Genomic DNA, 26,035 nt, shown 5'->3' with positions numbered 1-26,035 from the left:
ATTAAAATGCCAAGAGCAAAAGACAAAGAGAGAATCTTAAAAGCAGCAAGAGAAAAACAGTTAGTTACCTACAAGGGAGTTACCCATACGATTGTCAGCTGATTTCTCAACAGAAACTATGCAGGCCAGAAGGGAGTGGCAAGAAATATTCAAAGTGATTCAAATATTCAAAGAAATATTCAATAGCAAGAACCTACAACCAACATTACTTTACCCAGCAAAGCTATCATTCAGAATTGAAGGTCAGATAAAGAGCTTCACAGATATGAAAAAACTAAAGGAGTTCATCACCACCAAACCAAACCAGTATTATATGAAATGCTGAAAGGTATTCTTTAAGAAGAGGAAGAAGAAAAAGGTAAAGATAAAAATTATGAACAACAAATACATATCAACAAGTGAATCTAAAAGTCAGGTGAATAAAAAATCTAATGAACAGAATAAACTGGTGAGTATAATAGAATCAGGGTCATAGAAAGGGAGTGGACTGACAATTCTCGGGGGGAAAGGAATGGGGGTACAGGAAGAGACTGGACAAAAATCGTACACCTACGCATGAGGACAGGGATGGGGTGGGAACCGGGTGGAGGGGAGCTATAGGGGGGGAAAAGAGGAACAACTGTAATAATCTGAACAATAAAGATTTAATTTAAAAAAAAAAAGAAGGAAAAAAAAAGCTTCTGCAGTCGAACCAGTGTGGCTCAGTGGTTGAGCATCAACCTATGAACCAGGAGGTCATGGTTGGATTCCTAGTCAGGACATATGCCCAGGTTTTGGGCGCAATCCCCAGTGCGGGGCGTGCAGGAGGCAACCAATCAATGATTCTCTCTCATCACTGATGTTTCTATCTCTCTCTCCCTCTCCCTTCCTCTCTGAAATCAATAAAAATATTTTTTTAAAAAACAGAAAGCTTTCCCAGCCCCGTCCTGGCTGGGAGGCCTTCCAGTGTGTAGCCCGGCCAAGCGGGAAAGGGTGGACAGCCTTACAGTGCCATCTTCCCACCGCTGTGGGCCTTGGGCCGGGCAAGAGACTCGAGGCTGCTCCCGGCCCCTTGCATTCCTGGTCCTGCGCCCAGGCAGGCAGAAAGCTCCTGCATAGCTCAGTTTTATCAGACAGGCAGCCATTTATAACATCCGACACCCCCCCAAGCCGTGGGCTCATGTTAGTATAACCGTAATGATCATGATGACAGATAGCAGTGCACTGAAGGCCCGCGGCCCTGCTGGGTCTGTGCTGGCAGCTGACGTTCAGCCTCCCACATGCTGATGGCAGCCCCTTGCCTGGGGTTTCAGGATGCCAGGCAGCTCCCCACCCCCACACCGGGCTTGACTGGCAGCCTCCATTGGCCCACAAGTGCCAGAGACACCTGCCCCGATGGGGGCAGATGAGCCTGGGCCGGCTCCTCCCACAGTAGTTGGTTAGAGTGTCACCCTGTACACCAAAATATTGCGGTTCGATTCCCAGTCAGGGCACATACCAAGGTTGTGGGAGACAACCAATTGATATTTCTCTCACATCAATATTTCTCTCTCCCTCTCTCCCTGCCTCCCTCCCTATCTCCCTCTCTACTTCCCTTCTTCCCTGCTTCTCTTCTCTCTAAAACCAATAAACATATCCTCAGGTGAAGATTTTTTTAAAAAAACACCACCACTAGTAAAACGCCGATTGTTAAAAATAGATCTCAGGGACTGCTTTTAATATAGTTATAAGAACAGATTTCAGTCATGTACTTTTCAAATATAGATACTAAAGTGAAATAATGATTTCAAATCTCTTTAATCCTCAAAGCCCTTTGATGAATATTTTGTTAATCCCAGTAGGAGTGATTATATATCTTTGAAAGATACAAATCGTATTTTTAAGACAAATTTGTCGCTATTCTGAGCACCACCTGTTAACTGATGGGCTTCAGGCAAGTCTCCCAAACGCTTACCCCTCGGTTTTCTCACCTGTAAAATGGGGACAACGGTCACTGCTGTCTCGTCGGGTCACACAAAACATGTGGAGACTATCGGGCCGGTGGTAAGTGCTCAGCAGGCGCACTTTCATTCTCCCAAAGACAGTTTCTGTGCTTCTACTTGGCCAGGACAGGCGGTGGTCCAGGGGTTTCCTGTCTGGGCCCTGGAGGGATATCATTTCGGGTCACTAGGTAATGACTAGAGACTCATTTTGGCTGGGTTTTTTAGTGCTTCGTGTGTGTGTTTTCCAAGTTTTCAGAAAAGAACAAATGCCGTTTTAAAAAGCAGTGACGGCCTCCTTGTGGGCCCCTTTGTGTGTCGTTTTCTTGTCGAGGAATAAGCCACAGAGACACCCCATCCAAACCCCGACCCTCTTGTCATCGCCTGCACTGAAGTGAGCCACGGGCTGTGCCTCGCATCCCATTGGGAGAAATGGCAGCACCGCCTTAAAGCAACAGGGATGGGCAGACAGACAGGGAGAGTGGGCCAATAAAAAAATGTGTGGGCCCGGCAGGCGTGACTCAGTGGTTGAGCATCAACCTGTGAACCAGGAGGTCACGGTTCAATTCCTGGTCAGAGCACATGCCAGCGTTTCGGGCTCGATCCCCAGTAGGGGGCGTGCAGGAGGCAGCCAATCAATGATTCTTTCTCATCAGTTTTATAAGACAGGCAGCCATTTATAACATCCCGACACACCCCCAAGCCGTGGGCTCATGTTAGTATAATCATAATGATCATGATGACAGATAGCAATGCACTGAAGGCCCGGGGCCCTGCTGGGTCTGTGCTGGCAGCTGACGTTCAGCCTCTCACGTGCTGCAGGAAGTCTGCCGCCCGAGCCCCTGTTTCTGTCTCTCTCTTCCTCTCCATTCCTCTCTGAAATCAATAAAAATATATTTTTAAAAAATACCTTGGGCCCTACCTGGTTTGGTTCAGTGGATAGAGTGTTGGCCTGCGGACTGGAGGATCCAGGTTCGATTCTGGTCAAGGGCACATGCCCGGGTTGTATACTTGATCCCTAGTAGGGGCTGTGCAGAAGGCAGCCAATCAATGATTCTCTCTCATCTTCGATGTTTCTATCTCTCTCCCTCTCCCTTCCTCTCTGAAATCAATAAAAACTTGTTTAAAAATGCCTTGGAACATTTCTAAGTCAAATTCGTATGCAAAGTGGCAGGGCGGTCCTGCCGAGTACCTGTTGGTATGTCTTCACCTGGAATCCTGGGGCGTGATCCTGGGCCTGGGGATTGTGTTAGGTGCGCAGCCTGCCTGCGAGGCAGTAAAGCCAGAGTTTTAACAAGCCGGCTAACTGAAAAGGACACTCTAATCACCATACCATTCATCCTGCCTAACAATATCAGCAATAACCCCTTAAGATCACCTGATATCAGGACCACATTTAAATGTTCCCACTTTCTTTTTTACAGTTGGTTGGTTAGAACCAAGATCGGACAAGGTCTGAATATTGCATTTTATGTCTTTTGTAAAGCATTTTGAAACTTCAGTCATTCAGCAGCTATCATGGTACCTCTGTGAAATTTTACTTTAGTCCTCTTTTTCTTTTTTATGATGATGATGATCATCATCATCATCTTCTTTATTACTTTTAATGAAGTTCTGTTACTTCGTTTGGTTATCTTATTTATGAGACTCATGCTTTGAATGACCTCTGCTTTTTCCAAATATTAAATCCACCTCAGTGCCCAGATATTTTCCTCCAATGAGGATAATTAAATCGACCTCAGACAGTGCTGTGGCGTCTTGGGGGGCGGGGGGGATTCGGAAGACAGGTTCCAAATAGGTTTGAGATGATGAATCGTGGGGTGACAGTTCTTGGCATGCCCAATTTGAGGGGCGCTCTTCCCTGGGTGTAGAAATCAAAGATATATCATCACCTCCTCATTTGCAAACAGTGTGAATGCCAACGTGCCTGATTGGCCTGTCCGAATGCAGGCTTTTTGATTTGCCACTGAATGTAATTGATGTGTTTGTTTTCCCACAGATAATCGCTTATCAGCCGTACGGGAAGTCCGTGGACTGGTGGGCCTATGGCGTCCTGTTATATGAAATGCTGGCTGGGCAGGTAACGTTTCCCTGTGTTTTCATGCTTGTTTATCGCCATCCAGTGTGAACACTTCTGCTCCACGGGGGCCGAGAGAGCAGGACCCGGTGGTGTGGCAGGACAGGCCTGGTCTGGCTCCCCGGCCCGGGTGAAAGGTGGAGAAGTGCCCCTTGAGAGAGGATTGTATTCAGTCTGTACAGAAATTCTCTTCCGATCACAAAACCTGAATTGAAAGCTACCTTCTGGAGAATAGGCAGGGTATGGCTGTCACCTTACCCACAAAAGCCCCCTGCCTGTTGGCGACAACATGGCCTCTGTGAGTTTTCATTTTTTTTTTTTTAATATTTGTATTGATTTCAGAGAGGAAGGGAGAGGGAGAGAGAGATAGAAACATCAATGATGAGAATCATTGATTGGCTGCCTCCTGCACGCCCTCTACTGGGGGGTCAAGCCTGCAACCTGGGCATGTGCCCGTGACCGGAATCAAACCCGGGACCCTTCAATCTGCAGGCTCTATCCACTGAGCCACACTGGCCAGGGCTAGTTTTCAGTGGCTCAGCGCTGGGGTAGGTCCCTGCGGGCTTGTCTGCAGAAATCACCTGGTGCCGCCATGTGTATCCGCTGTCCCTGAAGACGTGTCATGGCTCCTCCCTGCCTCCGCTCATCTCACCGTCGGCAGCTCACTGTCACGTCTGCAAAAGTCCGATGAGGCTGGACATCCAGCTAAGAAAAGGCAGATGTGGTCTCTGGGGAATGTGCATCTAGCTGATAGCCGAGTGTGTTGCTGCTGTCGTGGCACTTCTAACATAATGGCCCCGAGGTCTGTATCGGAGTAAGTCACACTTGCCATTTTAACAGGCCGCCTCAAAGCCTCAGCGGCTTAGCACACGGCGCAGGCTTCTTTCACATTCTGGGCGCAGTCCTCCGTGGTGTGGGGGAGGGGAACTCGCATCCACATGGTGATTCAGGGACCCAGGCTTCTTCCGTCCCTTGGCTCCGCCTTTTAGGGCCTTGAATACCTCCACTGACTCCTCATTATTCAACCGGCCAATGAGGAGAGAGCAGGAGGACGGAGGCAGGAACGTCTAGGGGCCAGGCCTGGAGGTGGCACTCATCACTCCTGCCTGCACCCCATGGGCCACACAGCCCTGATGAGATGCAGGCCTGAGAGGGGCATGTACCTGTGAGCCCGGCAAGGGGAGGGAGGTTCGGGGAGCAGCTACCAGGTCTCTGCCATTATACCTAAGAACCGTTCTGTGGAGGTGGCTTTTATAGTTGCCAGCACTCAAGTACTGGTGACAAGGAGTCGGACCCTCCGTCGCTAAGAGCCCGAGGTAGGAGAATGGAAAGAAATGCTTGTGTTGAGCAGCAGATCTACTCCCGAAGAAATCTTTGTTTCGAGGGGGGTGGGGAAGGGAGTCAACCCTTTCTGACAAGTTACATCCATGGACTTGGTCGTTTATTCATTCAACACATACTTATTGAATGCACGCTTTCTGTGGTAACAGCCATGGACAGACATGACCTGTACCTTCATCAAGATTACAGTATAAAGAAAGAGAGACAGTGGACATGTTAAAAAAAAAAAAGGACTATATAATAGTTGAAAAGCTAAGAAGAAAAGTAACAAAGCAGGACAAGAACATAAGTGTTGGGGCAGGATTGACATTTTAGCTAGTGTGGCCGAGGAGGGCCTTGTGTACAAATAAAGTTAAAATGAGAAGGAAATGAGGAATGTCTGTGTGCATCTCTGGGGGAAAGCACTCCAGGCAGAGGGACTGGAATGGCACGTGCAAAGGCCCTGGGGTGGGATTATGTTGCCATGTTTATTAAGCCAAGGAAGGGAAGCGCCAGTGTGGTTGGAGCAGAGTTGGGAAGCTGGAGAGGGAGTAGGAGAGGAGGCCTGCGGTCAGAGAGGAGGAGAGCACCAGGCCATGTGTGCAGGGAGGCCACTGCAGACCACTGGCTTAGACTCTGGGTGGGAGGCCACTGGTGATTGGTCCTTTATGTCTCTCTCATTGCATCTTACACCTCTTAATACTAGTCTTTTGGATATTAAAAGATAGAAGGTACCAGCCTTCACGTGGTCATTATTTCTCAGGGATGGTAAGACTTGATTGACATTTTAAAAAGCCGTCTGTGTATTATTTAGGTTCTCATCCCCAGTACAATGTTGGTTTCAGGCCCAATACTTCCGTTTGTAAACACGGAAAAGCAGGTTATGCAGAACAACTGTCAGGAAGACAACAGCTGGCAGAACCCACGTCGCCTGCTCCTCAAGTTAACTTCCCCCTTTAGGAGTTGGACCGTGAAATTGGGCTGATTCTCGGCCCCTGAGAGCCGGGCTGCTCCTGAAAGCACGAGGGCCTGAGTTCCCCTCCTGGATGCCAGTCGAACGTTCTGACCCTCCGCCCAGCACACAAGCCTGCTTTCATGAAGAGGCCCGTCTGCATATGCCAGCAAAGGAAACCGTAGGGTGGAAATGGGCTCTGGTCCAGGGCACGTTACAGGACGTGAACGGAGCTGTCTCCTTATTGGCCGTCTTCCTTCCCCTCCAGGCCTCCTGGGTCTTCACTCTGCAGGGAGAGCTGGGAAATGCTGGCTCCCGCGGGGAGGGCCCCTCTGGGGTGCATTGTGAGGTCCCACCTCACCTGCAGATTGGTCCTTCCTCATCCCCCAGAGAGCACAGGGTCCTCCCACTCCCAGCGGCTCCATAGACATTCTGACCCATTTTCATGGTTTTCCATCCCGTCTCTCAGTCAGCCTGCCTTCGATGGTCTCTGGAAGTTTCCATAATCTCCATTGAAAATGGTGACACTCTAAATATGGCGCCACAAGGCAGCCCACATTCAGGCGCAATGGCAGACACTGCCGCTATCCCTCAAGGCCAGGGGTGGGACCCTTGTATCTGCCGAGGGCCATTTGGATGTTTATAACATCATTCTGGGGCCATACAAAAGGATCCATTTAAAAATCAGCCTGCTATCTTTGGTCAGACATTAATTAACTCACCCTAATGCCTTGGCAGGACCAGACCAAATGATTTCACAAACCTTATACGGCCCGAGGACCGGACGTTCCCCACCCCTGACCTAGACCTTCACCGCTCCTGCCACAAACACGGTGTTTTCACTCCAGAGCGCCCCACACACACACACTTCCTAGTTTTCCTCTCTGACTCGATGCAAATTTCAACATATTCCTGGGCTGTGACTCAGCCCAAAGGATAATCAAGGCTCCACGTGTATTGCCCACACCCACCCCCTCAAAGCTGCCGGAACTCGGAGACCCAGCCGAGGGAATACATACTGTTACTGAAAAGTAAGACTAATTATAAAGTTGCTGGTGGGGTTGTGGCCTAAGTTTGTCCTCTGTAATCAAGAGAGCTGACGATGAGCAGAAAAATCTTTCCTTGCAGTTCCCTTCTCATTTGCTTTATTTACGGTCAGCAGCCAGGGGGCCGTTCAGCATACGCAGCGGAGCCTGCGGTTCCGATTGCCTGACAAATACGATTACGTGCAGGCCTAACTGGTGTTTCCCTGGCGCGCTCATGAGCACAGCGGCTCCGGCGCTCAGGTGTTCCTCCTCCAGGGCCCCGCCCGCCTGCTCTGCCCTCTGCCCTCTGCCCTCTGCCAGGCCCCTCCATGCTATGCCTTCATCCCTGGCGAATCTGTGCTCGGTGCTTTGTCCCACGACACCGCCTGATTGTCCTTGAGTTCTCCCCCGCCCCACCCCGGTCACCAGTGACCACTTCCTGGTGAGGGATTTCGGAATCATTTTGGAAAGAGGGATCCATCATCCCTCGTTTGTGTGTTTAACATTCACAAATTACATATTGCCAAGGAAGGCACCCCCAAGCCAGGACGTTAGCTCAGCCGGAAACACCGAGTCCAGATCTGTAGAAATTTAAGAAACAATCATGGGAATGCGGGGGAGAGGGGAACAAAGCAATACCCAAGCGGTCATGTCCTAAGTCCCTGGGCCACGCATTGCCCCCCCCCCCCCCCCGGTGTCCCCAGGCTCCATGGCTGGCGTGTCTGGGAAGGAAAATGAATAATTATAACTTTTCAGCATTGCCCCGCCTTCAACGGGGCAAATTAGCATATGTGGCCCTCACTGGGAGGTTACAGAGCATCGGCCCTGAACCAAAGGGTCACGGGTTCGATTCCTAGTCAAGGGCACGTATTCTCTTCGGAGGAAGTTTCTCTTGGGCCTGTGGCCTGGCTCATCTGTGGCTCAGCCCTGCCACGTTCCTGCGCTGGTGCTGACGTCCCCCAGGAGGCTGGTTGAATCCCTGCTGTCTGTCGCTGTCCAGCCAGGTACCAGCCGGCCACCTCTGGCTAGCGTCATGGGCGGGACCTATGCAGGCGCATGGGCCCAAGCTGCATAGCTGGGCTGGTGCTCTGCTGTCGCCACCTTGACGTTCTAACAATTACCTCACAAGGCCCACATCTTCCCTCGGCTCTGAGACCCACAGTGATGTAGCTCGTCCTGGCCAGCGGCTCTAAGGGGCCACAGTGTGAGTTGTCGATTGGTTGGTTATCCAGAGCAGAGCCTGTGCCCTGCTCACCTCCAGGGCACTGGGACATTGCAGCGTATCCACTCACAGCGAATTCGAGGAAGTGGGATCCCTGTAGGTGTGCAAGCCACAGCCCCCACAGAAGCCACACCACATTTGTTTTAGTTATGAAAATCTCCTAGGCCCGTGGTCGGCAAACTGCAGCTCGCGAGCCACATGCGGCTCTTTGGCCCCTTGAGTGTGGCTCTTCCACAAAATACCACTTGCGGGCGTGCACGTACAGTGTGATTGAAACGTCGTGGCCCATGCGCAGAAGTCGGTATTTTGTGGAAGAGCCACACTCAAGGGGTCAAAGAGCCGCATGTGGCTCATGAGCCGCAGTTTGCCAACCACTGTCCTAGGCCCAAGCTCGGCCACATGTAGAGGTCGCTTTTTAGGGAAGATGCGGTGTTCCGTGGGTGTCAGGTAACAGGTGGCTGGGAGAAGTAGGCTGCGTGATATCGGGCTGAGAAGACTGTGGGATGGACTGTGGGGCTGGCCTCCACTGTCCCTCTTGCAGGTGCAGCCACACCCTCACGCCCACCCACCCTGCCCTGCTCTGTCGATGGAAGTAGCACCTCCCCCTGCTGGCCCAGACCACCATCTGCTGCCTGCACTGCCCAGTGGGGTGGCCGCCTCCAACGGGCTTGCGAGGTGGGCATCCCAGAGCCATGAGACTTCTGCCCACGGAACCCCACCTGGGGCAGGCTGCCCCTGCGCTGCTCTGAGTCACCCTCACCCACCTGCACGCTTCCCCCAAGTTAGACGTTCGTAACACCGGGCACTTACAACCGGAAAACGGGCCTATTTATTTCTATTTTTAGACACACACACCAAAAAAGCATGAGCAGCAGCCGTCACCCCATACCTGGTCCGAAAGTGGGGTCCTTTATAGGCTCGGCATCTTCCCTCTGTGGGTGTGGTTCCCGTGTGCCAGCCTTGCTTCCAGCTCCTGTTCAGGGCGGGGCTTGGGGCCAAGGAGGAAGGCGGGGGCCAGATGAACGGCTCGGGATGGTTTGTGAGTGGTGGTTAGGGGAACGCTCTGCTTAGTTCAGCTACTCTTCTACTCGGGGGAAGATGTTTGATGAGAAGGGACCGCATGTTGGTTTTGGTCCATGGTATCGTTTAAATTTAAGCGAGACTTTGTCATTATCTGAGCCCTAACCCTGTCAGCCAGAGGGACTGGAGTCCTCCCTATAATGAGAAGGAACATAAAGATGAAACATAGAACTCTCTGCACGAGGGCTGACCTGGTCTGCCTTTTGCGTGCTGAGCTCACAGCTAAGTTAAAGGGGACGGTAAGCAGGTTCCCCTAAGCCCCCTCGTGCTGTGGGTTGTCCAGAGGGCAGGGGATTTGCTGACCTCAGGACTGAAGACATGCTGGAGGCATCCTGGGCTCCCCCTTCCTCCCAAGGACCCCAGCAGCCCCCAACGACAGCTCGTCTACCTGAATCACAATACCAGTGCTGCTAAGCACCCTTCACTGGGCTCTTACTGGATACAAGACACAATATCAGGCACTTTACAGACTCCCCAGGGAACCCATTTTGCAGATTGGAAAACCGTGTCTTAAGGAAGCAAGTCACTTGTCTCTGGACAATCAGCTCGGAGGAGGTGGAGCAGGAATTCTGGTTTATGTCTGCCTGGCTTTAAAGCCGGGGCCTCCCTCTCTCCACAGGGAGCTGCAACCCACCCACCCCCACCCCCACCCCCACCCCCGAAAAAGATGGGAGGTATTGGGTGGAAGCTGAGCTCCTGTCACCGCCACCACATGGGGGGCAGCTCTGTGTTGGGTCAGAGGGGCCCTGATGTGTATTCTGGACCCAAGGAAGTCCTCTTTGCCCGGGTTCTGATGTCCCCCTCACCGCATGTTCAGAATCCAAAGGCATTAGCGTCCTCCACCCCACACCCACCCTCTGAACACACAGCCGGCTAACCTAACTAGGTCATAATTCCATTTTAATACATAATTGCAAGATTAATGGGTTAATTATCATTTATTTGAAAAATCAAAGCATTACTCAGAAACACTTTTCTCAAAGATTGTTTTGGGTTGCCCAGGGAGAGATCGTTAGAGGAGCAGAGGGAAACGGGAAGGCATACCACCTGCAAGCGAGGAAATGAAAGCTGGTCCAGGAAGCCCGCTCGCGTCTGGGCTGACTGCAGCCTGGGGGGCCCCCCCAGTGTCGCACGAGTGCGGCCCTTGGGGCGCCGCCTTCATCAACGACCTGCCTAAATATTTCTCCATCTTCCTCTTTTCCGGAACAGCCTCCGTTCGATGGCGAGGACGAGGACGAACTCTTTCAGTCTATCATGGAGCACAACGTCTCTTACCCCAAATCCTTGTCCAAGGAGGCCGTCTCCATCTGCAAGGGAGTGAGTGCACTGGGTTCCTTTTAGGGTCACAGACCGAAAGGGTGGACGGGTGATCTTTCCCACACTCCCCAGCAAGAGGGCGCAGGGACCCCGCCACTGCCTCCCGCCTTCACGGGCGAGGGCCTGGGGACCTGCGGGGCACGGTGGGGAAAGGGGAGCCTGGGACACGAGTTGACACCCCAACACCTCGGAAACTCAATAGCTTTAGTTTGCCAGTCCGTGCCGCCCCCCCCCCCCCCCCCCCCCCCCGCTCATGAAGTTGTGGTGCCATTTAGCGGAAGTGATCACAGACGCTTAGAAAACGTTAGTTCTCCTCCGCTGCACACCTCCGTTAGTGCTGTGCCCATTGCTGTTTTTGAGATGTAACACACGTGTAGAAAAGGGCGCCCGTCATCAGTGTGCAGGCCAATGAATTGTCACAAAATGGACACGCGTGCCCGGCACCTCAAAGGCTGCCCCTGTCTGGCTCGACAGTCACCCCCATGCGTCACTGCATGCGTGCACTGTGCCTGTTTTGAACTTTGCACACGCGGATCTTGCCGTGGATGCGCCCTGGGCCTGGCTTTTCCCCTGACACTGCGATGGTGAGGTCTCTCCACGGTGCTGCGTGTGGTGGAAGCCCGTCTTCCGCTCGGCCGCGCGGTATTCCGTCGAGTGGACGTGCTACCCTCTGTGTATGTGTTCTGCTGGTGGGCGCTCGGTTGATTGCTCTCTGGGGAGGGGCTGCCATGAGGCTTCTGGGTCATGGGTTTTGAGGAACGTGTGAATGAAATTTTCTGCTTTTTCAATTTGATTGAGGTACAATAGACAAATAAAATTGTAATATATTTAAAGTGAACAACAGGACGATGTGATAGATGTATGTGTTGGCCATTCATATCCACGGGTTCCACATCCGTAGATTCAACCAACCGCAGATCGAAAATATTCCCCCCAAAAAGTGACATGGTTGCTGACCTATACCCATGGAGGGAGGCCTACGATGGCTGTGTCTGTGCTGAACATGGACAGACTTTTTTTCCTTGTCATTATTCCCAACAATACAGTATAACTGCTATTTAGATGGCATTTGCATTGTATCAGGTGTTATAAGTAAGCTGGGGAAAATTGAAAGTACAGTGGGGCCTTGACTTACGAGTTTAATTCGTTCCGAGACCGAGCTCATTAAGGAGCTCGGTAAAGAGCTCGTTAACTCAAATTACTCTGTCAACTCAATGCAAAAAATCGGCCAAGAGACAGCTGGTATCTCAAAAAACTCGTTAGTCAGGACACTCCTAAGTCAAGGCCCCACTGTATACAGGAGGATTTGTGCAGGTTAGATGCAAATACTACGCCTTTTATATGAGCATCTGTGGGTTTTGGTGTCCACGAGGGGCCCTAGAGCCAATCCCCGTGAACACGGAGGGTGCCGGGACCTTATGAGAGGAACCCCACAGTCACGCTAACGCATCGTCGCTTCAAGAAGTCACTCGTTTTGTTTTTCTTCTCTGGAGAGAGAACACTTAATTCTTCTCTCTTGGCACGTGTCAGTCATACAGCACATTACTATCAACTGCAGTCGCACGTCATGCATTCGATCCTCTCTCCTGCCTCCAGCTGATGACCAAGCACCCGGGCAAGCGGCTGGGCTGCGGGCCCGAGGGCGAGCGGGACGTGCGCGAGCACGCCTTCTTCCGGAGGATCGACTGGGAGAAGCTGGAGAACAGGGAGATCCAGCCGCCCTTCAAGCCCAAAGTGGTGAGTCGGGGCGCCGGCTCCCCAGATCCTGTGGGTCCCGCCCACCCCTTTCCTGGAGAGCGGGAGGCGGTGACCCCTGGGCTCTGCAGGGGGAAGGCCAGTGCCTGCCTTGCCCTCCATTCTGTGTCTGGGCCACCAGCATTCCTGCTGACTTGGAGAGTCAGGACAGACGGGCAGCGAGGGCAGCCTGTGTCCGCCGCCGGGCACTCCAACAGGGCGACGGCCGAGCGCCCCCAGAACCGTTAGAGAGCCGGGGCGGGGCTGCTTGGTTTGGATTTCATGGTCCGTGTTCCTTGCTGAGAGGCCTTGGGCGGACTTCTCCGCGGCTCCGGTTGTCCCGGACTTGCCTGGCACCGGAGCAGAACTCATTGGCAGGCCCTGGGCGCCGGTCTCAGCTTGGGGGTGTCAGCCACCATGTTTGGTGTCGCCACCTTTATTCAGACTCTTCCTGTAGGGCCCCACTCTCTTCATTTATTTAACAAATACTGTGCACCGGGCCCTGTCCTGAGGCCTTTACAAAGTCATTCATTGAACCCTCACAACAACGCTGTAGGTCTGCTGTAGGTGGATACTGTCGCTCCCAATAACAGTTGAGGAAACTGAGGCTCAGGGAGGCTGAGTAACTTGCCTGAGGACACACAGCCGACAGGTGGCAGAACCAGGATTCGGACTCAGTGTTCTGGCTCCTGGACCCGTGTCCTCACCCCCCACACCATCGCTCCACCTCGAGGGCTGTCACCACCAGCTCTCTGACTGTGAGCTGCTCCTGCTCTTGCCTTTCTGAATGTTTCTATCTCTGGAAGTAAACTGCCTCCAAGCCTCCTCGCTCGCCCACCTGCCATGTGGCGGTGCCCCCAAGGAGGCTGTTCTCGGCACCCGTGTCTGAAAGCCGGGTGGGTCCATGCCTGCAGCTCGGCCAGCGCCTCGGCCGGCGATGCAGACAGGCGGCGTCATTGCACAGTCGGTTTCAGAAGCGGTCCCTGGGTTGGTCCGGCCCAGATCTGCCTCCCGAGGGGTGCCCCAGAGCAGGCAGAGGGGACCCCCGGGTGGCTGAGTTACTGACTGGGGGGCACGCGGCTTCCTCACCGAACGTGCTTACGTGTCCTCCACTCCAAGAATAGAACCGCGGGTGGTCAGCCCGTGGGTTTTATTGCGCGAAGGCATTTTTAGCACGAACTGAAGAAACACTACCGTTAATGAGGTCAGTTGCCTTTCTCCTGAATCATCGTTTCAGGTGGAAGCCTGATGCACCTGCTGCCCACCTTCTCTTCAGCCAGTCTCCCTGCGCTCCAGGCTACAGAGCCTGGTCTGACGGGGGCGGGGGATGAGGACAGTGACGAGTGGTGCTGGGGGCGGTCTCCGCAGAACCCTGTTGGGGATTTTCCGCTGTCCCTTTCATCGTTACGTAGCCTCCTTACATGGAACCTGAGAGGTGCACTCGAACGTGGTACCCGCAGCCTCGTTCTTGCAGGAGCAACGTAGAGACACGCTGCCCGGCTCGGGGGTTCAGCAAAACCCACTTCCCAGAACAAGCCGAGACGCAGCCCAGCCCCCCTCACACACAGCTCTGTCCCCACCGCTTTCAGAAGGGAGTGCTGGTTTGCAGGGCTTCCCCTCCCGTGGGTGCTCAGCCCTGGACTCGGACGTCGGGGAAGCGAGCGCGTGAGGCGGTGGGGCAGCCGGGAGTGCAGGTTGCCGCTGGGCCGTGGGGATCACTGGGTGGGAGTCGCCGGCGGTGAAGCCACAGGCAGAGTGTGTACATGTGTTTATTCCCGAGGCCCCGCTGTCTGTCTGGTGTGTAACCAAGTGCCAGTTAAATAAAAAGCCAGTCACCTCCGGCTGTGAAGGACGGCCCAGAACTCACCAACAGGAGCAGCAAGCACGGCCGAGACCTTGACACGGACGGCTTCGAGGGAAAGGCCTGTTCGGCGAGAGCCCTGGTCAGAAGGAAGAGAAACCTCACGCGCTCACAGCCGGATTCCTGGGGCAGAGGCCGCAGCCCACCAGGGGCCCGCAGACCGCGGGGACCTGGGCACCGGAGGAAGGAGCTAGCAGCGTGCAGGTGGGCAGAGATGGAACCGCTAGGGAGAGGAAAGCACAGTGGGGTTAGGAGCAAGTGGCCGCAGGACTGTGCAGCCGACTCTGTCCCAAAGCAGTTGAGCACCAAGCGGATGAGGAAAGTGCTGGTCCCTGGGCGGCTCCGTCCCCCTGTGCACTCGGTGGGCAGAGTTGGCTCTGAGCCTCGGGTGCAGGGAACACCACGCTGACCTCTGACCTCGTGGTGCCTGGAGTGGAAAGACCACACGCCAGCGACAGGAGAGAGCCGCCTGAGTCCATGTGTCATCCTGGCTGCAGCAGGTGCTGGGTGGACACAGCAGCGGAGGGAACAGGTGTCATCCCGGCTGCAGAGGGCGCTGGGTGGACACGGCAGCGGAGGGAACAGGTGTCATCCCGGCTGCAGAGGGCGCTGGGTGGACACAGCAGCAGAGGGAACAGGTGTCATCCAGGCTGCAGAGGGCGCTGGGTGGACACAGCAGCGGAGGGAACAGGTGTCGTCCCGGCTGCAGCAGGCACTGGGTGGACACAGCAGCGGAGGGAACAGGTGTCGTCCCGGCTGCAGCAGGCACTGGGTGGACACAGCAGCGGAGGGAACAGGTGTCGTCCCGGCTGCAGCAGGCACTGGGTGGACACAGCAGCGGAGGGAACAGGTGTCGTCCCGGCTGCAGCAGGCACTGGGTGGACACAGCAGCGGAGGGAACAGGTGTCGTCCCGGCTGCAGCGTGCGCTGGGTGGACACGGCAGCGGAGGGAACAGGTGTCATCCAGGCTGCAGAGGGCGCTAGGTGGACATGGCAGCGGAGGGAACAGGTGTCGTCCTGGCTGCAGAGGACGCTGGGTGGACACGGCAGTGGAGGGAACAGGTGTCATCCAGGCTGCAGAGGACGCTGGGTGGACACGGCAGCGGAGGGAACAGGTGTCATCCAGGCTGCAGAGGATGCTGGGTGGACACGGCAGCGGAGGGAACAGGTGTCATCCAGGCTGCAGCGTGCGCTGGGTGGACACGGCAGCAGAAAGAACTGACTGAGGAGACAGGCTGTTATTCTGCAATGTTGTCATTAAAAGGTCCAAAGAGTCTACAGAGAAAATACAGGCGGTTTTGTTCCTGTAAAGATGCGACAATACCAGCCGCGCTGTTGCTGCTGGAAACACCAATCTGCCGCCGCATGCGGCCAGAGGCTGACTTAGCCCGTGCAGCCAGCCCCTCCCAGAGCCCCTCTCCTGCGTCCAGCCGGCAGCCCTGGCGGATGGAGCTCGTCTGTCTTGGGGTTTGCCTGGTGCTTTTGGAGCAAGCGCTGGCGACTCAGTTTCCCTGAGGCTGAGCGGATGAAGGACCTCGCTCCTGGCTCCCCGTGAGCTCAAGCCTTTGGGTACTGCAAAGGCCTCAGTAAGACTCCCGAGTCCCCACGTTACCCAGGGGGCCGCTGGGGGTCGGTGTTGTGCTCCTAAGCTCAGGAGACTCATCTTTGTTATATTTGTTATTTTTGAACCTCCAATGAAAGATGATCCCCAAATCCAGAGGAATTCTGTCGCTCAACCACACAGAGCTCATCCGGAGGAACTGGGGTCCCTCAGTGCCCCGTCTTTCTTCATCTTCCTGCTGACCACAGTGACATTGCTGAAACGAGACCCGAGGGCCTGGGAAGGCGGAGACCCACGACAGGGACACATTGTGCTGGGGTGGATCCATCCGCAGGCTCCAGGCAGGACTTTCCATGGCTCGGTGACATGACAGTCGGGACCTACAGTGCGGCTGCGGCCTGGATTCTCTCTCTTTTTTGGAAAATAGTTTTTTAACTGATTTTTAGAGAGGAAGGAAGGAGAGAGAGAGAGAGAGAGAGAGAGAGAGAGAGAGAGAAACATAGATGTGAGAGGAACATTGATCAGCTGCCTCCTGCACACCCCTCACCAGGGACCGAGCCCTCAACCCAGGCATGTGCCCTGACCAGGAATCGAGCTGGCCGCCCCCCTGTGCATGGGACAACACGCAACCACCTGAGCCACCGGCCAGGGCCTGGGTTCTCTTTAAGGCCGCATATAAGGTGGAGCAGAGGGAGGAGAGCGACCGAGTCAGGTGTGGGACGGTGGCCATCTCCCCCGAGGGTGGCAGGTCTGAGGTCACACCCAGGCACAGGGGGGCCATGGGGAAAGGCTCAGCCAGAAGGGACAGCCTGCACGCGGCGGCCCATTGTGGGGAGGCCCGTGTCCCCGAAAGGCCCCCATGTGCACTTGTGACGGTGGAGGTGATTTTCAGGAGCGAGGGGTGATCGCTGTGACCTGTGTGGCTTTGTAAATTAAAAGCAGGAACAGAAACACCCATTCTGCCCTCCTGGAGATGAGGCCGCACAGAACTCTCCTTCGTTATAGAAAAGGGCCACAGCAAGCTGCTCTCATTTCCCTCCAAGGAAACCCAGCCCAGAGGAACCTCTGCCACAGGCACCCGACCATCCGCTCAGCATTTGGCTGATGTTCTGAGCGAAAAGCACAGTCATCAAAAACAGGCCGGATCAGAAGATCCCACAGAGGAAGGTGCCTTTTTTATTTTTAGGTTTAACAAAAAAGTCACTCATGCAAAGGTGAATATTTAATTTCTGAAGGGGACACACACACATACACACGCATACACACGCACACGTGTGCACGCTTATGTTTTTCTGAGTCATTGGAGAGTAAGTGGCAAACCTACTGCCTCTTCACATCTGATGCCTAAAACGAAGGGCACTCCAGGCCCGTGTCCTGGCCCTGTCCCGGTGGGGCGGCCCCGCGGGGCTGTCTGAGCCGTCACACGGAGGCAGCCTGGGCTGCGTCCAGTCAGGTCCCGGGCAGCGGGAGGTGCATTGTCCTGGCCTCTCCGTGGAACCGACAGCCGTGACACTAATTAAAGGTGAGAGTCCCGGGACGCGGGGAGCTTCGCCGGCACCGTAGGAACACGCACAGCCGTCGGGGCCAGAGGTTCAGCCACATCCTGACGCACGGAGGGCGCCTGGAAGCCTTCGACCAGCCTACGACAGCATCTTCTACTTGGCTAATTAGAGGCAAGAAGGCTTCCTTTTGCTGGATAATTGCTCTCCCAAAGACGTTTCTGCTGGAAAGAGACGGGAAGCAGCGTGGCCTTTAGAATAAAGGCCACAGAGGCCAGCAGGTCCGTTGCAAGCCTCAAGGAGCTCCCGTGGGAGTGGCGGGCGCGGGGGGCCCTGTGTGCCTGGCGTCGTGCGAGTGGACAGGCTCCCAGTGTCTGAAGTAAAGGCTGCGACGCAGTGGTCACCGCAGCAGCCTTTCTTGGGAAAGGAGCCTGAGCAGCCGGAGCCGGCCACTAGTATAAGGGAAGGCCAGCCCGGCCAGCGGGGCTGATGTCTGAACATCGACCTATGACCAGGAGGTCCCAGTTCGATTCCCAGGCACATGCCCAGGTTGTGGGCTCAATTCCCAGTGTAGGGCGTGCAGGAGGCAGCGATCAATGATTCTCTCTCATCACTGATGTTTTTTTCTCTCTCTCTCTCCCTCTCCCTTCCTTTCTGAAATCAGTAAAAATATTTTTTTAAATAATAATAATAATAAAGGAGGACCAAATGGAGGGCATGTTGTCATTCCATAGAACAAGCCCAGGTCAGCGAGGTCTCAGCCCTCAGACACACGTGGCTCTCGCACCCACAAGAACCCACTCATGTACCGTGTGGCTCACAGCCCGTGTCCGTCAGCAAAACTGCGGCCTCCTGACCGGGACTGGCCTTTCTGAGAGCAGCTCTGAGGCAACGGGGGAGATGAATATCATTTAATTTCGTCTGAGAAACCACAGCCTGGCCCGTCTCTCTCACCACAGGTCATGGCAACAGATGAAGGAGGTCCCAACCCCGCTTTTTAAAAAGTCATTATCCAAACACTAGCTGCAGGTGGTGAACTAGACAGCTCAGCAGTGGAGAGGGCTCTAAAACGAAAAGACTGTCTCCCCCTCCCCGGCCACGAGCCCCAGTGTTTACATCTGTTCTGTAACCTTCCGGAAAGTGGTGCGCGTGCGTGCACCTACACCCGCGTGGGGCCGCGCCACGCAGCCTGGCTCGCACCTTACGGCTTTCCCAGGACAGTGGGCCTCAGAGGCGTCTCCACGCCGGCTCCCGCGGGTTTGTGGCATCCTGTCCATGCCGCTCCGATGCCAGGGTTCCGGGGCCGGGCACTGATGTGTTCCAAACACTCTCCCTGTCCGTTCTTATCCTCCAGACTTTCTGTACCAAAACACTCTGGCTGCAGTGGGCATCCAGGCCCTCGGTGAGCACACCTCCAGCCCGCGGGTGACGCCACGCGCGCACTAACCTCACGTTTAACCCTCGGCGCCTGCACCTGCTTGCGTTGGCCGTGCACGGAAGACCCTCCCCTGGGCATGCTGACCTTTCTAGAAAGGGCAGACCAGGCTGCTGCCCCGTGGCCCAGCGCCCTCCCTGGGTGGCTCCGTAGCGTGGACATGACCTCCCAGGAGGCCCAGAGCAGACTGTGTCCGTCATCTCTGCGGCGGGTTATTTAATCCAATGAAGACAGCACCCAGTCGGGAGGGAGGGGCCACGCAGATGTTGGCGGCGTTCTTACTAACACACGGCGCTAGGACCCAGCACAGGGCTGCGGGGCTTGACATGTGGGTACGGCTCCCCTAAGGCCAAGCACCTCTGCTGCCTCGTAATTGTCAGCGAGGGTCCCACCTAATGAGTCTCCTTTCTCCTTCCCGTTGCTGCACGCCTGTTCTCTCGGTTGGTTGCGTGCTCTTCCTGCTCTGCTGGGTTTTGTGTGGATTTGCTTGAAAATGGCGGTGTTCTCGTGCTACTCACACACCCCCTGGTTCCCGTGCCAGTGACCCTGGGTTACACTCTCATGCCCGGCACCGAGGGAAAGGTGAGACCAGCACGTGTGGCTCAGTCCCGGTGGCCTCTCCCAGATAAGGCCCGGGGCAGAGGGGCCCACCTCCACGGCCTCACACACAATGCAAAGGGCGGCGAATGGCCCGTATGCCCCATGGGCCCTGGGCAGGGCGTCTCGCTCCCAGATGCCCCTGGAGTCATCTTTCTGTGCTTTGTCACAGCTCCGCCAGGCCTGGCATCTCCTAGGTTCGTTTTAGTAATGGGTGATTTGACCAAACGGGTAGGAATGTCAAGACAAAACAAAAAACAAAAAAAGTGACATCCCGGATCCAGAGCTAAGGAAGAGGGGTGGATTACTCCTGGTGCTCATTCTCGCCTCGCATATGATCACACACCTTCTGCACGCCAGCACCTGCTGTCCGTGCGGTGCCTCCGTCAGTGTCACGCCCGGTCACTGAGAAAGGGTGGCGCCCACCTCAGCCCCTTGGATCCTCACAGCGGGCATGGAGGTTGGACATTCACAGCCTCCTCTGACCTTTACAAAGGTACCCGCGCAGTGAGTTGCCCAAAGCATTGCCCTGGGCTTTGGAACTCTGGTGGGTCCTTCACCCCACTGTACCCCCACTTCTCCTTGGTGTCAGACGCAGCCCAGTGAGCACCGATGCTCTCTGGTCTCTGGGAGGACCAGTGGGACGGCCTGGGCTCACACACCGGCCCAGGCAAGCTCGGGCCACCTCCCGCAGCCTCTCCCCTCCGTCTGAGTCCCCATCAGTTGTGTGGGGCATCGCAGCCCAGAGGCCTCCCTATCCTCCCTCCCTTCCACTCTCTAGAAGTCAATGGAAAAAATATCCGCGGGTGAGGATTAAAACAAAGAAAAGAAGCGCGGGTAGTTGAAGATCGTCTCCAATAGGTTTAGAGTGTGTCTGTTCCCAGGCCCCGCTTCTCGGGGATTGTGGAGGACTGATTTTCCAGGCATGAAGAGCCCCTCTGTGGTGGGAAAGCTAGCACTGCCTCTCCCAGGGCGGAACCTCTGGTAAAAATAGCTGTGCTCACGCCCCCGCCCGCCCCGTGGGAGAACGTGATGTCTTTCTGGTGTGACTCCCCTGAGAATAACAGTTCCTCCTGTGTCCTCGATCCTCCGGGCCTCCCATCCCGCCTCCCGCTCTCCAGGCTTTCTCCGGCGGGCGTGCCAGGTACAGCCAGAGGCTGGTTCTTCATCTGCCCCCTCCACCATCCTGCCTCAGGGTCCTGTCCCAGGTGTCCTCGCCTGAGGGGACAGGTTTCAAAAGGCTTCCATTTGCCAGCATCCTGTTTCTCTCTCTGGGATCAGGAAACTTCCTCAGAGACAGACCTGGAAAGAAAAGGGGGCGATTCGCGGTGGCGAGCAGCGTTGAGACCTGCGGGCACACTCCCGTGGGCAGTGATCACAGGGCAGAGCTCCAGTTGGCCCGGGCTCGTCCTTGCCCCTAGCGCCGTGGTCAGCGCCTGGCGTGAGGCTTTCAGAAGTGGGGGTTTCTGCCCTGGGTCTGACAGCATGTGGCCCCCCAAAGCGGGGGCAGCCCTCAGGAGCACCCCGCTTTAGAACTTGATGCCCTGAAGCGTGGGCTGCCTTTTAGATCTTAGGAGCTCTTCTTTTAGTTGTTTTCATGTGTGTGTGTGTGTGTGTGTGTGTGTGTGTGTGTGTGTGTGTTTATTGATTTCAGAGAGAGAGACACAGCAATGATGAGAGAGAATCATTGATCGGCTGCCTCCTGCACGCCCCCTACTGGAGATCAAGCCTGCAACCCAGGCATGTGTCCTGACCGGGAATCAAGCCATGACCTCCTGGTTCATGGGTCAATGCTCAACCACTGAGCCACGCCAGCCGGTGGTTTTTCTCGTCTCCTGTTCTGTGGCAGCTAAGCACTGGCTTTGGGACTTCCTACTGGAGGAGGATGGATTCTCCCAGCTACCAAGATGGTCCTCACGGGAAAGGTCAGACCTGCGTGCTCTGTTCACACAAGTCAGGAGCGAGACGGGGACCCGGCCAGCAGAGGGACATGTGCTGCGCTTGCCTTCCTCTTTCTTTTAGAGACTTCGCCTTCTTTTCCATTGTTGCAGGAGTTCTTCTTGCCCATCTTTGCCTGGTTAGTGAACAGCAACAGACATGCAAGTGGTTGCTCCTCCAGGGAGCACTGCCCCAGCCCCTGGGAGCACCCCCAGCAGATTCACTTGAATGGTGTCGATCAGTCAGGTTCCCAAAGGACGTTCTCCTTGAAGCCAGCTCTGCCGCGGCGGGAACGCTTGCTGACAGCACCTGCGCCGTGGGCTGCTGCGGCTTGGCCATTCTCTGCTCGCAGGTGGCCGTTCTTGCCTAATCTCCCTGTCTGAGCTCAGGACCGCCTCCACCTGGCATCGCCATCTTGGTATCAGCACTGTTGACATGTTGGACCAACAATCCTTGGCAGGGGGTGCCCTGTGCACTGCAGGGTGTCTAACAGCACCCCTACCCCTGCCCACCAGATGCCAATGGCACCCTCTGTCCGAGTCATGATAACCAAAAACGAATTCAGACATTGGCCGGTGACCCCAAAAAGGAGGTGGGGTGGCAAGTTGTCCCTGGTTGAGAACCACTGGAGCATCCGAAGGAGGGCTGTTTCTTTAGCTGTCATCACAACAGCAGTGTCTGGATGGGGTGCCCCAGGCAGGCTGGGGCCTGTGATTGGGGGTGGGGGGTAGGGGAGTATGGTTGTGCCCTTCTTCTGGGTGAGCCTCTGAGTGGCTCAGAATGGCCTGTGTGGTGGGAGGTGCCGACCGCAGACTCCGCTCCCGCTGACCTTTATTTCAAAGGTGCTCTGTGTGCCTCCAGGGAACAGGGAGGCGGAGGGAAACCCCGTGATAGCAGGACCAGCAGTTAGCATGGCCTCCGCAAGGGTTGGAAGGGGCCCCGAACAGCTCCCCACTCCCGCAACACCCCTTTTCCCCACCAACACGCCCCTCATTTCCACGCACCAGCCCCTGGTCTGAACTCTCCGTGTTTAAGAGCACGTGGTCACTTGTGAAAACGAAAACCAGCCGGAAGGAACGCCACCCGTGAGGAAGGCCTGGCTTTGCCTGGATGGCCGGCCTTCCGCCGCGATGGGTCCCTGGGGCAGGTTCTGTCGCCGATAAGAAGGTGGGGAGAGCGCAGTGAGGCTAGATTCCCAGGCAGCCTTCTAGGAGAGGGGAGAGACATGGGAAAGGGCGAGAGGGGTGGCCCCGGGCCTGGACTGTGCCATGCGCTCACCACAAGCCGGGCTGTGTGCGAAACTCCACATGTCACCTTCCTCACCGCCCAGGCAGGGAGCCTCGTCTTCCTCCCGTTTCACAGATGAGGGGACGGGATGGACCCCCCCCCCCCCACACACACACACACACACACACACAGCTTCCCTAGAGCATCCTCTGGGAATGCTGGGTCGTTCACAGCCTCTGCTGATGCAGCGTTTGTCCCCATGGCCCATGGCCCTGCCGGTAAAAGGCCTCACGAGTGTGGGGGTCGTGGTTCATGTCACCAGGCACCTCCCAGCTCCCTGTCTCAGAGCCGCCCGGGGGTCTGGGGACTTCACCTGTCACAGCCCCTCTTGGGGGGCGGGGACAGTGGGGACACCCCTTGGCCTCACTGGGGGCTGGGCTGCCATGGCCGCTGTGTGTCTCAGAGCCTCCACAGGGCAGTTCTGCCTGCAGCCCTGTCTGCCGAGCACCGGGGAGGGGGACTTGGAGGAGAGGAACATCCCTGCAGACAGTCAGCAGCCTTTGCTCTGCCCCCTCCGGACACCAGGGCAAACCCCAGCCTGAGGCCCCCCTGCACACGAACTCCACGTCCACCCGTGGGCTGGCGGGCCAGTTCCGTCCGACACGTGGAAGTCCGCCGGGGCCCAAGGGGGATGCCCGTCCTCGCCTTCACCCTCCCCCAGCGCGGGTTAGAGACGGGCCTAGGGGTTGAGCAGTTGGAAGGCACGAATCACAGCGCCTTTACTTTATTACAAACACGGTCGCAAAGAACCAGATGTGGAGCAGTCACCCCAACGTCTGGGTCCAGGGGTCACTGCCTGCACCCCACCCACATCCCAGCCTTCCACGGGGACCAAGACTGGTGCCTCGCGCGTGCGTGCGTGTGTGTGCTTGTGTATGTGCGTGCGTGTGCAGGCGTGTGTGTGTGTGCGTGTGTGTTATCCATGCTCAGGCCCTGCTTGCTCTGTAAGATGGACATGAAGCAGCGGCCCTCTTGGGGTCCCCTCACTGTCCACAGTGCATTTCTGCCGAGGGGTTCACTGCGGGGCGGGGGGGTGGGGGGGGAGATGTACACCCGAACGAGTCTCGTTCTTGTTGGCTGTGCCTGGCTTTTAACCCAGCGACCTGCAGGCCTCCAAGTTCTCCCGCCTAACCTGCCCGACGCCCCGGGGGCTCCTCCCGTGGGGTGCCCCGTGCTTTGTGCTCCGCATGCTGACTGACCTCCCCCCTTTCCTCTTCCTCCGCAGTGTGGCAAAGGCGCGGAAAACTTCGACAAGTTCTTCACACGCGGGCAGCCCGTCCTAACGCCGCCCGACCAGCTGGTCATCGCTAACATCGACCAGGCTGATTTCGAAGGGTTCTCGTATGTCAACCCCCAGTTTGTGCACCCCATCCTACAGAGCCCAGTATGAAGCTCGCCCACGAGAACACACGCCTCCCCTGCCCCCGCCCCCCCGCGCCCCTCCCGCAGTGGGAAGTGATCCTTCACCTGACACTTTAAGGCCGAGGCCTGGTTTCTCGGTCCAGGCGGAGGCCAGAAAGATCGTACGGTTGTTAGTCCAAACGTGACCTCCCGTTCAGGGCCTTTCTCTTACAACCAAGAACCTTATCTTAGCGGAAGAGAACACAGGGCTGTGTCCAGTTTCGTCATGTGGAGGCCGCCTCCGGCGTAGGGCAGCCCTTCCTGGAAAGCAAACAGACTCTTGCCCCTTTTTGGTACGATTTGATACGTTTCCCCGTCCTGTCTGTCGGTTCTCACCATCAGAATCCTGCCCCCGCCCCAACCAGAGCTCTGGCCGGACACGGCCCCACCCAGGCGCCTTGGGAAGGAGACAGGGACCCAGAGAGCAGAGCGCGAGTCGGGCGGGTGGGGGTGGGCCGGCGCGGAGCACCTGCCCTTCGTTCTCCATGGAAAGAGTCGCCCGTTGCCAGCTCCCTGTTCCCAGACGTTGACAGTCATGACCCCATCACGGCCCGGCGGTTACCGGATTTTTTAAGAAAAGAGAGAGAGGAAGCCTCGGGTGGGTGTCCGTGGGCCTGTCGTCTCGTCCCCACGCGGTCGCTCCCCGTCGTGATGCCTGCATTTCTTTGTAAGAGGCCAAACCTTCTAAGGACTTTGCACAGGACGTCACTTCCCATCCAGGACACACCGGTGCGTGTGCGTGTGCGTGTGCGCGTCCGTGTTAACCTCTGGGAGATGATGCTGCGATCTGATCGGGGTGCCATCCGCCACACCACCACGCACCAGTGTTGTTAGCCAACCCTCCTCCCCCCACCCCCACGCACACCCATGTTTTGCTACCTGCTTCCTAGGGAGCGAAGTGTACGCCCCGCCCCTTTTGTATTTATTTATTGACTAGGCTGCGGTGTCGTGTAGGGGAGTACCATGTACAGTAACCTAAAGTGTTGACCTGAGACTCGGTCCCTCCCGTCTCTGGCCCTGACGTCCCCTGAGGGATGAAAAACAATCCAGCTTCGGCCCCACGTCCGGCTCGTGCCGAATGACCCACTGAGGCTGTAGAACCGGGAGACCGGGCCGCGCAGCCGCTCAGAGATGCTGTCTTGCGAGAAGGGTTTTCCTGTGTTTTGCAGATGCATCATGCAATGAAGTCTGCATGTGTCTGATAAACCTGCATCACAAGCGAATCTATACACTGATACAAGCGTATCAAGCATACGGAGAGTATTACCCTAATTTCATAAGAGAAAATTGTGCTATACTCATGAAGGCTCTTGTTTCTAACCTGCTTCTGTGGTTAAGTTTTAGTAAATTTGTTGCTGCCCCGCTTCCTCTCCCCTCCCCGACCCCGTGTGCCCCCTGCGCATTGCCTCTGTATCGGAAATACTGATTTTTTAACATAGATCTAATTTCAGAAATGAATGGCTACTTTACCCGATTAATTAGCTATATATATACGTATTTGATTCTACCTGCAAAAGGAAGCTTTGGGGGATTATATGTGGGAAGAGATCGTCTCTTAGCTTCTTGCACCAGCTTCTGTGCGGTGCTGTGTCCCTCTTCCTCCCGGGGAAGCAGGGATGTCAGACTCCAGTGCGAGCAGAGGTGATGTGATCATGGCCCCCCCACCGCCAGTCCTTTCAGCCGCAGAGCTGTGTGTGACTCCGGGAGGGGGGAGGGTGCCCCTGCCGATCCGTGTGCGTGGCCACACCAGACGCCTCGTGCCCTGGAGGGA

At 55.8% G+C, this 26,035-nt stretch overlaps 1 protein-coding gene across 1 annotated transcript in view; it reads left to right on the top strand.

Moving 5' to 3' along the window:
* Positions 1–25,736, top strand: part of PRKCA (protein kinase C alpha) — a 282,419-nt gene extending 256,683 nt beyond the window's left edge. Inside the window, exons 14-17 of the mRNA XM_081109906.1 lie at positions 3,958–4,038; positions 10,844–10,951; positions 12,548–12,688; positions 24,089–25,736. Of these exons, the coding sequence (XP_080966032.1) occupies positions 3,958–4,038; positions 10,844–10,951; positions 12,548–12,688; positions 24,089–24,253 (495 nt within the window). The 3' untranslated portion in view covers positions 24,254–25,736. The remainder of the gene's footprint in view (positions 1–3,957; positions 4,039–10,843; positions 10,952–12,547; positions 12,689–24,088) is intronic.
* The last annotated feature ends 299 nt before the right edge of the window (positions 25,737–26,035 follow it).

The sequence above is a fragment of the Myotis nattereri genome (genome assembly GCF_964212035.1).
Source record: "Myotis nattereri genome assembly, chromosome: 16".
Lineage (NCBI taxonomy): Eukaryota > Metazoa > Chordata > Mammalia > Chiroptera > Vespertilionidae > Myotis > Myotis nattereri.
The sequence above is the reverse complement of the archived record's forward strand: the minus strand, read 5'-3'. Positions and strand labels throughout refer to the sequence as shown.